Below are 13,173 nucleotides of genomic sequence, written 5' to 3'. Positions count from 1 at the left end.
CAGTGACCTGCTTCCTCTAGCCATACCCTCCCTGCCTACAGTTACCACCTGTTTAATCCATCAGTGGATTAATCCACTGATTAGGGCATACCTCTCATTTCACCTCTCTAATCTATTTTACCTGTGAAAATTCTTGCATTGTTCTACATATTAGCTTTGGAGGACACTGTAACCAAACCATAACAGCATATGTAGTCATAATAATGTATAGTTAGATAGTCTGCTTTATAAAAGCAGTTTGCCAGTTGGATTTTGAGGTTCCTTATGTTTACAATTCCCCATTTGTTTCTAAAACATTCCATAATAAGGCTATGATACATGAAAGGAATTCCATTATAATTGGCCAAAGTAGAAGAGGAAATGATTGAGTCACAGGACTAGTCAGGTATGGTTGGATTCATGTTCTCAAACATCTCTCATCTGTTTTCTTTGTTGGCCATATTCTCAGGCTGTCTCCCTTTATGGTGCACAAATAATTATTAACAGCCCTAAGTCAAATCCTATTAGTTTTATAGCCTCAGTTAATAAAATTTATTTTTTTCAGTCATTCTAGCAAAAGTGAAATTCATTTTGGGTCTAATTGATCTGACATGATTACATTCTGTAAGCACAGGAATAGGGATATTCTAGTTGGCTAGGCTTCCTGACATACACCTCCACAGAGGTGTATGTAGACTGGTAGACTGTCGCGACCCCTTGCCCGCAAGGAAGACGCAACTCAGGAATCTTCTTTCAGCAGTTTATTCAGGTCCTTGATACTTTTTTCTCTTAACCCCTGGATGCCCCTCCCAGCCTTAATAAAGCACCTCAAGCCCCAATGCGAAGCTGCCACGTGGACTTTTCTCACAGGGTGCCAAGTCACAGCGTGCCAACTCATTCTGATAAGGAGTTGTTTGTCACAGACTACAGGGGAAACCAGCGCCATCTTGTAATGGCGGCCACAGTTCACAGAAACGGCTCACCACAGTAGACTATGAGTGTTATAGTTATAGATTGCAATAATATTCATAATAATGACCATGATTATTGTTAAGATTGTTAACACATTTAAAAGTACTTCTTTTGTTAATACTTCATTTAAAAATTCTTTCATTTCAGAAAGTTTTCATTACAGTTGCTTAAAATTAGAATGTTTTTGCTCTGAATGAGGCAATCTTCAGTAGTTTAGATGTACTTTCTTTTTCTGATGTTGGATACATTAAGTATTACTATACATACTCTATATAATCTTTTTAAAAATAGGAAATAGTAATTACTATCTGTATGGTGCACATGACTAGTTTCAAGCTTAATGGGTGAGAAGGGTAGTGGCTTCTAAGAAGTGGAGTCTTTGATAAACAGAAAATGCTTGTTACCTTTTTTAAAAAATATTTTTATTAGGACATTTAAGTTACTCATAATAGTAGGGTTTGTTTTGCTATAATTATGCATACATGAAATATAATTTTCTCAGTTTCAGTCCCTAGTACTTCCTCTTTTCCCTCCGCTACTTCCTCTCTCTGTTTCTTTACTGTGCTGGTCTTTCCTTTATTTATTTATTGTTTTTTAAATTGTTAGCTTTTTGAGGAGTGAAGGTGAGGAAATCTGTACAATAATTAATATAGAGTGGTGAGGATAGATAAGCCATGGCTTAGTGAATCAGCACTATACTACAATATGTTCATTTTGTTGCTTGGTAGAATGTTTTTTTTTTACTTATACTGTAATCTCCCTGTAACACTTTGTACTTATTTAGGATGAAATTGGGTTTGTTTTTGTTTGGATATTCTTACTATCCTTTATTCTATTACACAGTGAATCCTGACAAATTAATTTTTTGATACATTATCCATAATCTGAATTTTGGTATCCAGATTTATAGTTAAAGGAATTCTCTGAAAACCAGGTGTCACTAAACTTTCTCAGAGTTATCATTGTCTATTTTTATTTAAGATATTTCGAAGCATAGTAATTACAGAATTTACTTTGACATGTTGGATTTTATGGTCTAAATGATGGAGTTTTATTTTATCTCACAGTTCCATATGTATTTTAAGGCAGTTATGTACTAATGTTCTTCTATTGGTAACTAAATAAATTAATTAAAGAGATAGGACCTAAATTAAGGTGATAAGTACTAATTAATATAATTTAATATAATTTAGAGTTTCTTTTCAATGAGAACTGTGTAGTTTATTAAAAAATATATATGAAATAAAGGCTGTGTAGTAGTTATGAAATTAGTGTCCAGTTTCTGTTTTCAAAAAAACTGTTGGTAACCTTTAATCATTATGCGCAAGGAATTGTTCTGAGATAGTTTTAAGTCTGTTTCCATGTGCCCTACTCTGAGATACCTCCATCTCGCTTCAGGGTCTTTATTGTATGCAGGGGCTCACAGTTTAATCTGTAAGTACTGTCTCTCTTGGCTGCTTATCTAATCTTCTGATGACCTCCTACATTTCCCATTCACTAATCAATGTTACCTTTATGTATTTTTCTCTTAGAATATTCTTTTTCATTATGTTCATAACATCATATACAAACATAGTACTTAATATATTTATTTGTCAGCTTTCTGTAGCCATAACAAAATATCTGAGCTTATCAACTTTAAAAAAGAAAGATTTATTTTGGCTTACAGTTTTGTGGATTTCAGTCCATTGGTGGTTGGCTGCATTGCTTCTGGCCTGTGATGAAGTACTATATTATGAAGTGAACATGGGGCAGAGGAAGCCTGATCATCTCATGACCAGAATGAAGGAAAGAGAGAAAGGTTCCACAGTCTTCTTTGAGAGTAAGCCCCTAATAGCCAAAGATCTACCACCACCAGGCCTGATCTCTTAAAGGTCTCTACACCTTTCAAAAGGCCAAGCTGGGGACTATGCTTTTAACACATGGACCTTGGGGTACATTTAAGATTCAAATTATAGCAACAAGTTTTAACATTTTTATTTTACAAATATTACATCAATCTAATTGACTAATTAAGCTATTTTAATGAAGAGTAGTTCTAAATGATTATATCTTATATAGCATTGCTTTCTTTTAAGTACTTGCCAACTACTTGCTAAGCAGTAGTAGCATATAAACATAAAACACACTACTATTCTCTGTGATAGATACTATGAATAACTAATAGGACCTTGTTATAATGCATAATTGAATACACTTTCACTGCTAGTACTCTACTTAATTATATCCCCAGTATCAAAAAGAATCAGTGATAGCTACTTCATAATTTAAGTGTTCAGACTGAATGTAGTCTTTACATTTCTATGACATGAAACAAATTCGTTAGTTCTGCAGAAAGTAAAAACTTCTAAAATATAGAATTCATGTCTTATTGATATTCTCATATCTACAAATACTATATACCTATATTATAATTTAAAAAATCCCTTGCTAAAATTGCCCTCCAAAAATTATACTACTCTGGGCTTCCACTGATTTATGAATATGTCATTTCCTATACATTATTTAAAAGAGCACATCTTTTCCCCCAACAGCTTTATTGAAATAGCATTGACCTATACCATAGTTGCATGTATTTCCCTGCATAGTTACATTGCCAGTAATATTAATGCTTTTATGAAGATTCACATTTCCATCTGGTATTGTTTTTCTTCTGCTCATAAGACATTTGAAAATAATTTAAACATTTCTAGTAGTACAGGAATCCTGATGCTGAATTATTTTAGTGTTTGACTATCCAAAGAATTTTGTTTTTCACTTTTATAAGTAGTTGCTAAGCAGTAGTAGTGTATACACACACACTTCTCAGTGATAGAAACTAGACATAACTAATAGGACCTTGTAATAACACATAATAATATGCTACCACTGCTAGTATTCTACAACGTAATTAGAGCTCCAGTATCAAAAAAGAACCAGTATCTGGGTGTGGTGGCTCACATCTATAATCCCAGCTACTTGAAAGTCTGAGGAGGATTTTCAGGGCAACTCAGCAAGAGTGTATCTCAAAATAAAAACGGATGGGGATGTGACTCAGTGGTAAAGCCCCCTTGGGTTCAATCCCTAGTACTACAAACAAAGTAAGAACAAAAACAATAACCAGAGGTAGCTACTTTATATATATGTGTTCATATACCCATATATGTATATGTATACAATGCTTAAGTGTTTTCTGCATTGCAATGCATCTGATAAACAATATGATCTTCTCTTAATCTCTCTCCTTCCCATCCTTTTGCTTTAAGATATTTTCATTATCCCTGGGTTTGAGTATTATGTCTCATTGTGTGTGTGTGTGTGTGTATGTGTGTGTGTGTGTGTGCACGCACACACACGTGCATCCCACCTATCTATCTATCTATCTATTTATTGTGGGGGTGGGGTGATGCTGTCATTGAGCCACATCCTCTATCCTTTAGTGATTTTTTTTTATTATCTGTGGGTTTATAGTTTTATTAATAAGATTTAGAAAAACTTTGGCCTGTATTTCTTCAGATACATTTTTTGTCACCCTCTTTCCTCTACTCAGGACCTACAGTTATATATGTTAGGCTGCTGAGGTTGTTCCACAGCTCACTAGATTTTACTTGAGTTTGCTAGTATTTTCATCTTCCATGTTTTGCCATTAATCTCAATAAATATTATGGTTTAGATACGAGGTGTCCCCCAAAGCTTATGTGTGAGACAATGCAAGAATGTTCAGAGGTGATATGGTTAGATTATGAGAGGTCTGACTTAATCAGTGTGTTAATCCAACTCTAGGCAGAATAGGGTATGGTTGGAGAAGTAGATCAGTGGGGGCTTGTCCTTGAGGTTTATATTTTGTCCCTGGTGAGTGGAGCTGCCTCTGCTTCCTGGTTGCCATGTCCTGAACTACTTTCCTCCATCATACCCTTCTGCCATGATGTTCTGCCTCACCTTGAACCCAGAACTACAGAATTAGCTGACTTTGGTAGAACCCACAAGACCATGAGACAAAATAAACTTTTTCTCCTCTAAATTGTTGTAGGTCTTTTGGTCACAGCAGTGTAAAAATTGGCTAAAACTATTTTTTTATCCTATAAATTGCAGTTTTCTTGTCTAAAATTTTGATTTTTTTAAACTTTAGATTTACATGTCTCACCTTATCATGTTCAATATTTATCCTAGCTTTTTAGCATATAGACCGTAGCTATTTGAATGTATTTCTTTTTGTACCGATTCTCTCATATGCGCCATTTTCAAATTGGCTTTGATTGATTGATTTTTCTTCTAATTTTAGGTTGTATCTTCCTGTATCTTAGCATGTATGATAATTTTTTACCAAATGCCAGGCATTGTAAGTTTTACCATTTGCAGTGTAAGGTGTATGTGTTCTATAAATGGTTTCAAGCTTTGTTCTGAACTAGGCTACACTTACTGAGAAACAGTTTAATAATGTACCAATTTTTTTTACACTTTATAAAAAATCACTTAATACAAGATGGTAACCTTCAAAGGCTTACCATCTTGCAGACAAGGAAACTAAAGCACAGAAAATAAGTAACTTGTGAAGGTCATAAGTTCTTATGGAGTTTTCTGAATGGTCCTGTAAGTGTGGACATACCAACCATCCTGTTTGAGTTAACAATTTTAGGATGAAGAGAAAAACATTGGTAATTCATGCTTTATTAGTGTGTTCGTGTGTGTGTGTGTGTGTGTGTGTGTGTTTTCTTTCTATTAAGAGTTTGGGAATTAGTGCATTTTTACAGAACATCCACGTTAGCACAGTGGTGAAAAACTCTTTGAAATTCTTCAAAATTTACCTTCAGTATTGGATTTTCCTTTTAAGTAGTTCCATGAAATAGAGTAAATGGCTAATCTTTCCTTCCTTAGTCTTAGTTTTCTTGTTTGTAAAACTGGGGACTATAGTAGTACGTTTTTGGTTGTATAGTCTTTCCTCTGAGATCTTATGCAAGCTATTTGAGAATTATTTTCAAGTAAGAATGCTGCAGTTGTTTATAAGGAATCCATCTGCTTTAACTGACTCACATATCAGACCTTGGACATTGTGTTGTTTTGATGACAGGTGTCCTTGGAACTTGCTTACATTGTCAGCAGAGAGGCTGTGATTTCCTTCTCCATCTCAGTGTTATTTAGTTTGTTTCAGAATATCCAAGAGTACTGGTAATCTTACCCTAATAAGTGTCTGGTCATCTCTAGAATATGTATTAATCCCACCAGTTTAGTCAGGGTAAAATTAATTATTCATGTTATATTTATTTACTTAGGCTTATAAAATATTTTCTATGCACACCATCTAGGGATTTTAAATGTAATCTTCAAAACCATACAGAATAGAAATAGAAGGCTAAAGAGAGGTTAAGTAACTTGTAAGTAAGTATCTAATCATATGACTAGTGGAGTCAGATTTTGAATATATGTCTGTTACACTGCAAAGTCTGAGTACTTAACTGTGATGATAAGTCACGTCTCCTGGGTGTTGAGTTCTCTTAAAATTACGGTTTAATTTTTTTTAAATTATATATAACATTAGGATATATTTTGAAATAATCCTAAAAATATGAAGTATAATTTGCTTGAATTTAGTCCCCAGCACTTCTCCCTGTTCCCCAATGCCTGCTCCTTACTCTCCTCCTTTATTTATCTTTCTGAAATTTATTTATAGTTTTTAAAATGAATATCTTGTGGATATACTTAATGTTGGGATTCACTGTGCTACATCCATGTGTATACAAAGAAAAGTTTGTTCAGATTCATTCCAATGTTTCCCCTTTTCTTGTTCCTATTTCCTCCTGCTGCTCAATCCCCTTCATCTACTCTACTAATCTTTAATTTTTTGAAATTCCCTCTCTTTTTTTTCCCTTTCTCTTTCTTGCTTTCTCTCTTTTTATCCCCTCCTGGTACCCCATTTTGGTTTAGCTTCCACATATTAGAGAAAATATTTGACCTCTGACTTTTTGGGACTAGCTTATTTCACTTACCATGATAGTCTCCACTTACATCCATGTACCAGCAAATGCCATTATGTCATACTTCTTTATGGCTGAGTAATATTGTGTTGTGTATATATACCGTATTTTCTTTATCCATTCATGTGTTGAAGGGTACCTAGGTTGGTTCCATAGCTTGGATCTTGTGGATTGTGCTGCCACCAACATTGATGTGCCTGTGTCACTGTAGTATGCTGATTTTAAATCTTTCAGATACATACTTCGGAGTAGGATAGCTAGTTCCATTCCTAGTTTTTTGAGGAATCTCCATATTGCTTTTCGCATGTGCTAGGTGAGCACTCTGCCGCTGAGCCACACCTCCAGCCCCTGGGTCTCTTATTTTACCAAATGAATTTGAGAACTACTTTTACTAGTTCTGTGAAGAATGTTGCTAGAATTTTCATGGGAATTACATTGAATCTGTATTTCGTTTTTAGTAGTATGGCCATTTAAATGATGTTAATTCTGCCTATTCAAGTGCCTGTTGCACTAATTTGCAGTCCTACCAATAATGTATGAGTAAGTGTACTTTTCCCTCTACATTCTCACTAGCATTTATTATTGTTTGTACTCTTGATAATTGCCATTGTGACAGAAGGGAGAGGAAATCGCAATGTAGTTTGAATTTGCATGTACCTAATTGCTGGAGATGTTGAACAGTTTTTTCATATATTTATTGACCATTTTTATTTGTTCTTTTATTTGTTCTTTAGTTCTTTTGCCCAACTATTGATTGGGTTATTTGTTTTTTTGGTGTTAATTTTTTTGAGTTCTTAAGGACCAGGTGGCAAAGACCTTTTCCCATTTTGTAGGCTCTCTCTTCACACTCTTAATTATTTCCTTTGCTGTTCAGAAGCTTTTAAATTTTATGTCATCCCACTTAATGATTTTTATTTTATTTCTTGTGCTTTGGGAATCTTGTTAAGGAAGTCAATTTCTGTGACATGCTAGAGTGTTGGGCCTACATTTTCTTCTAGAGGTTGTAGGCTCTCTTATCTAATTCCTTGGTCTTTGATCCACTTTGAGTTGACTTTTGTGCAGGGTGAGAGATAGGGGTCAAATTTCATTCTTTTTTTTTTTTTTTTTTAAGAGAGAGAGAGAGATAGAGGAGAGAGAGAGAAATTTTAATATATATTTTTTAGTTTTCGGCAGACACAAACATCTTTGTTTGTATGTGGTGCTGAGGATCGAACCCGGGCCGCACGCATGCCAGGCAAGCACGCTACCGCTTGAGCCACATCCCCAGCCCCAAATTTCATTCTTATAGATAGGGATTTCCAGTTTCCCTACCACCATTTGTTGAGAAGACTATCTTTTCTCCGAAGTATATTTTTGGCATGTTTGTCTAGTGTCAGATAACTGTAATTATGTGAGTTTTTCTCTGTGTCTTTTGTTCTGTTCCACTAGTCTTCATGCCAGTACCACACTGTTTTTGTTACTATAACTCTGTAGTATATATAATTTGAGGTCTGGTATTATGATGCCTCCAGCTTTGCTCTTCTGGGTCTCTTAGTCTTTTTTTTAAATATTTTTTTAGTTGAACCCAACACTTTCATTTTATTTATTTATTTTTATGTGGCGCTGAGTATCAAACCCAGCACCTTGCATGTACTAGGTGAGCACTCTACCTCTGAGCCACAATTCCAGTTCCTGGGTTTCTTATTTTGCCAAATGAATTTGAGAACTACTTTTACCAGTTCTATGAAGAATATTGCTGGAATTTTCATGGGAATTACATTGAATCTGAATAGCGTTTTTGGTAGTATGGCCATTTTAACAATATTAATTCTGCCTATTCAAGAACATGAGAGATCTTACCATCTTTTAAGACCTTGAGTTCCTTCACCTTGAGACCTTGTTAGATTTATTCCCAAGTATTTTATTTAAATTTTTAAAGGCTATTGTGACTGGGATAGTTTTCCTAATTTTTTTTTTCAGCAGATTCATTATTGGAGTACAGGAACATGATTAATTTATGAGTGTTGGTCTTGTATTCTGCTATTTTGCTGAATTTATTTATGAGTTCTAGAAGTCTTCTGGTGGAGTTTTTTGTGTCTTCTAAATATATGGAGTGTTGTCAGCAAACAGAGATAGTTTAAGTGCTTCTTTTCCTATTTGTATCCCTTTAATTCCTTCCATTGCCTTATTGCTCTGGTTTGAGTTTTAAGGACTATGTGGATAAGAGTGGTGAAAGTGAACATCCTTGCCTTGTCCCTGTTTTTAGAGGAAGTGCTTTTCAATTTTTCTTCATTCAGAATATTGTTGGCCTTGGGTTTGTCATATATAGCTTTACAATGTTGAGGTAAGTTCCTTCTGTCCCAAGTTTTTCTAGTGTTGTAAACAAGAAGGGGTCAAATGCTTTTCCTGCATCTATTGAGGTAATTAATTATATGATTCTTGACCTTGATGCTATTTTTGTGCTGAATTACATTTATTGACTTTCATATATTGAATCAATCTTGCATCCTTGGGATCAAACTCCTTGTTCATGGTGCCTTGTCTTTTAAATATGTTTTTTATATGGTTTGCTAATATTTTATTAAGAATTTTTCATGTGTATTTATCGAGTATATTGGCTTAAAATTTTCTTTCCTTGATTTGTCTTTGATTTTGGTACTAGTGTGCTACTGACTTTGTAGAATGAATTTGACAGTATTCTCTCCTTTTCTATTTTATGGAATAATTTGAGGAGGCTTGGTATTAGTTCTTCAATGGTTGGGTACTACTTTTCTGAGAATCTTTCTGGTCCTGAACTTTTCTTTCCAACAATTTCATTACTTGATCTGTTTAAGTTTTCCACATCCTCATGATTCATTTTGGTTTGGTCATATGTCTCTAGGAATTTGTCAATATCTTCAAGATTTCCTAGCTTAATGAAATATAAATTTTCAAAACAATTTCTGATGATCCTCTGAATTTCAGTAGTGTTTGTTTTGACATTTCCTTTTTCTTCGGAATTTTGTTAATTTTAGTGTTTTCTCACTTTCTTTAGTTTGTCTAAGGGTTTATTGATCTTTATAAACTCATTCTGGTCCTTTTAAAATATTAAGTAGCTAGAATACAATATCTGTTGTATGTGGAAGTTATCTTATTTCTGAACTGTAATAATTCTGAAGCACCAGAATTATACTCTGGGCTCCTAAGTGTTCATATGATGAAGAGGATTTCCTACTTGTTTTTAATATGTATCATATAAATGAAACACTTGCCATTTGTTCTAAGTGACTGGATCATTTCCAGGACATACTTCCTCTCTGCTTTGTCCCTCATCATGATTTTTACTCTAGGTTTTCCTAGATCAAAGCCAGTTATCTCTACTAGATCAGTCAGGAAGAATGGGAGGGATGAAAGGAGGAGTTGGAGCAATTAGACACCTTTAGGTATAATTTTAAAAAGAAGCAGTTAGAAGAAAGGAGTAGGGCAATATTTAGAGTAACAGATATATAAATGCTAAAGTAATGTTTTGGATTAGTGCTATGGAAACCAATAGTGATGAAGGACTAGATGTTGAATTTCCAATCTCTTATGGAGAGGTATTATAAAATGCACGATTCAGGTGCTTTGAAAACATTGCCTGATTACTATAAAGGTAAGTGTGGCCACAGCCAGTTTCAGTATCTAGTGTAGACCAGAATCAGTACGATTGACACTAGTCTCTTGATCACATGTTAAATAGTTTGTTGATCTTAAAATCTTGTTTCTGTATTTGGTATTCAAGCACACTGAAGATCAGAAAAGTGAAATATTTGGTTGATATTATATCACTGCTAAATAGTTTAGTATAGAGCAACTCTAGTAAAAAGCAAAATCTCATCTTTTGTCTGAAGAGGATGTTAATTGTCAGTGTAAAGTCAGAAATATATGCCTCTGAAATGGGGCTGTGGGGGATTTTCACTTTCTGCATTTTAGATTTCTGAAATAATCCTTATGTTTTTGGAATCAGAAAAAATCAATTTAAGTGCTAATAAAACAATAATGAAACAAGAATATCAGAAATATTGAGGTTGAAAGAACATGGAAAAAAATATCAGTTTTATATAATTAAAAGCTTTTTAGGGAGGAGTATCAGGATATAAGCCTTAAAGATTGTCAGGGAAAAGATTTATAAATGATATGTAAGCCATAAAAAAAGAATTTGCTTTTGATTTGTTAGACAGTGGGAAACAATTAAAGAAGTAACGTAGAACTGGTTAGTTCTTGTAAGGATAATTTTATTACTTTCTCTGTGTATACACACACCCACATACTTTTTATTTTTATTTTTTGGTGGTGGTGGGGTACCAGGGATTGAACTCAGGGTCACTTAACTACTGAGCCACATCCCCAGCTCTATTTTGTATTTTATGTAGATACAGGGTCTCACTGAGTCCCTTAGGAACTCACTGAATTGCTGTAGCTGTCTTTGAACTTGTAATCCTCCTGCCTAAGCCTCCTGAGGTGCTGGGATTACAGAAGTGGGTCACTGTCTGGCTCTGTATATATTTTAAAGTAAGACTAATATAGGGTATACTTCAGTTTTGTAAAATACATTAGTTCTGCACATTGTAACCAAATGCCCTTAAGTTATAAGCAATATTTTAAAAGGAAAACAGAAATATGATGCAGTAATTGAAAGATTGGTATTATGTTTTAAAACATTCTCTTGTAAAAATGTATTATGCTCTTGAGTATAACTACTACTTGGTTTGGAATCTGAACTTTGCTGTTCATTATTTCAACTGTATTATTTAATCTCTCAAATTATTTAATTTGGGCATATTATTTACTCCCTTTCAGCCTTGGTTTCTCATCTGTGTCTTAAAGAAAAATAATATTTTTCTTATAAGATTGTCATAAAGCTTAATGACCCTATGTATATGTATGTGTGTTTTAGGTGTATAGACATACATACTTGTTATGTAATTTCTACTTGGTAAATAATGAATGTTCAATACGTACTTAACACTGATATTTTTATTGGATAATTAGTAAGAGGCACTTCACAAAATATATGTAACAAATAGGTATCAAAAATATACCAGTTATTATCTGAGAAATAGCCATATAAGATTTTTTAAATCAAAACTAAATTAGTTAATTTTAGTCTATTTAACAGTGTTTTCTTTTCTCTAGTTTATCAGAGAAGATATGAAATATAAAGATGCTACTAATAAACACAGTCATCTGCACAGAGAAGATAAGCATATAACTGTTGAGGATTTATGGAAACGATGGAAAACATCAGAAGGTAAGATTGTTGTAGTGATTGTGATCTCTTATCTTCTGCACTTCTGCCCTGCTTAGCTGTTGATAATTCACTAATTGCATATGGTTTTACAAAAATTTAAAGTAATATTTATGTGAAAACACTTACATTTTAGTAATCATTCCAGTTTTTATTCTGAAAAGTGACTTTTATCTTAGATTTATTAAGCATCAGGCTGTTTTCAGATAATTTGTTACTTTATACCAAAATGAATAAGATAGATAATATATGCCCAGGAGCTTAAAGTTCTGAAACATTGTTTCAGCTACTAAATTGCATTATTTAAAAGTTGTATCAAATAAACATAGTATAACTGTTAGCTTTTTTTATCACTGACTAAAATGCCCAGGAGGAACAACTTAGAGCAGGAAAAGTTTATTTTGGTTCATGGTCTCAGAGGTTTACTCCATGATAGGCCAACTCCATTGATCTGCACTCAAGATGAGGCAGAACATCATGGTAGAAGGGTGTGCTAGAGCCCTGTTCACCTTGTGGCAGCAGGGAAGCAGGTTAAGGGAAAGGGGCTGCAGTAAGATGAACCCTTTCGGTGTATTTCCCAGGGACCCACCTCCTTGGGCTCTCCAAAGGGCTTGGACTGTCCTGCACTTTTAATCTTGCCTATTGTGCTCTTTCCCCACCTGCCTACTGCTACCATCCAGTCAGCCCATTCAAACTATTATGGACTGATTAGGTTATAGCTCTCGTAATATGATCTTTTACCATTCCTGCATTTACAGAGGAGCTTTTGTGTGACACCTCATATCCAAACCATCACACACTTTCCCTGGTCTTTAAGAGCTCATGTCCATCTTACAATGTGAAATGCATTTATTTATCTCCAGGAGTCCCATAATCTTAAGAGTTTTAGCATTGCCCAAAAGTCCAAGTTACATATATCCAATATACAGTGTTACAGAGTACATATTTCCATTTTAAAAGGGAGGAATAGGGACAGAGAGAGAAGGGATGGATCAAAACAAAACTAAAACCCAACTAGGCAAACGG

General features: G+C 34.2%; 1 protein-coding gene across 2 annotated transcripts in view; it reads left to right on the top strand.

Annotated features, from left to right (window-relative positions):
• The window catches only part of Stim2 (stromal interaction molecule 2), a 162,950-nt gene that overhangs the window by 84,419 nt on the left and 65,358 nt on the right, over positions 1 to 13,173 (top strand). For both annotated transcript variants that reach the window (XM_026403602.2, XM_026403594.2), the window contains exon 3: positions 12,036 to 12,150. In XM_026403602.2, the coding sequence (XP_026259387.1) occupies positions 12,036 to 12,150 (115 nt within the window). The remainder of the gene's footprint in view (positions 1 to 12,035; positions 12,151 to 13,173) is intronic.

Source organism: Urocitellus parryii, chromosome 10, assembly GCF_045843805.1.
Source record: "Urocitellus parryii isolate mUroPar1 chromosome 10, mUroPar1.hap1, whole genome shotgun sequence".
NCBI lineage: Eukaryota > Metazoa > Chordata > Mammalia > Rodentia > Sciuridae > Urocitellus > Urocitellus parryii.
Note: the sequence above shows the minus strand (reverse complement) of the source record. Positions and strands in the feature narration are given on the sequence as shown.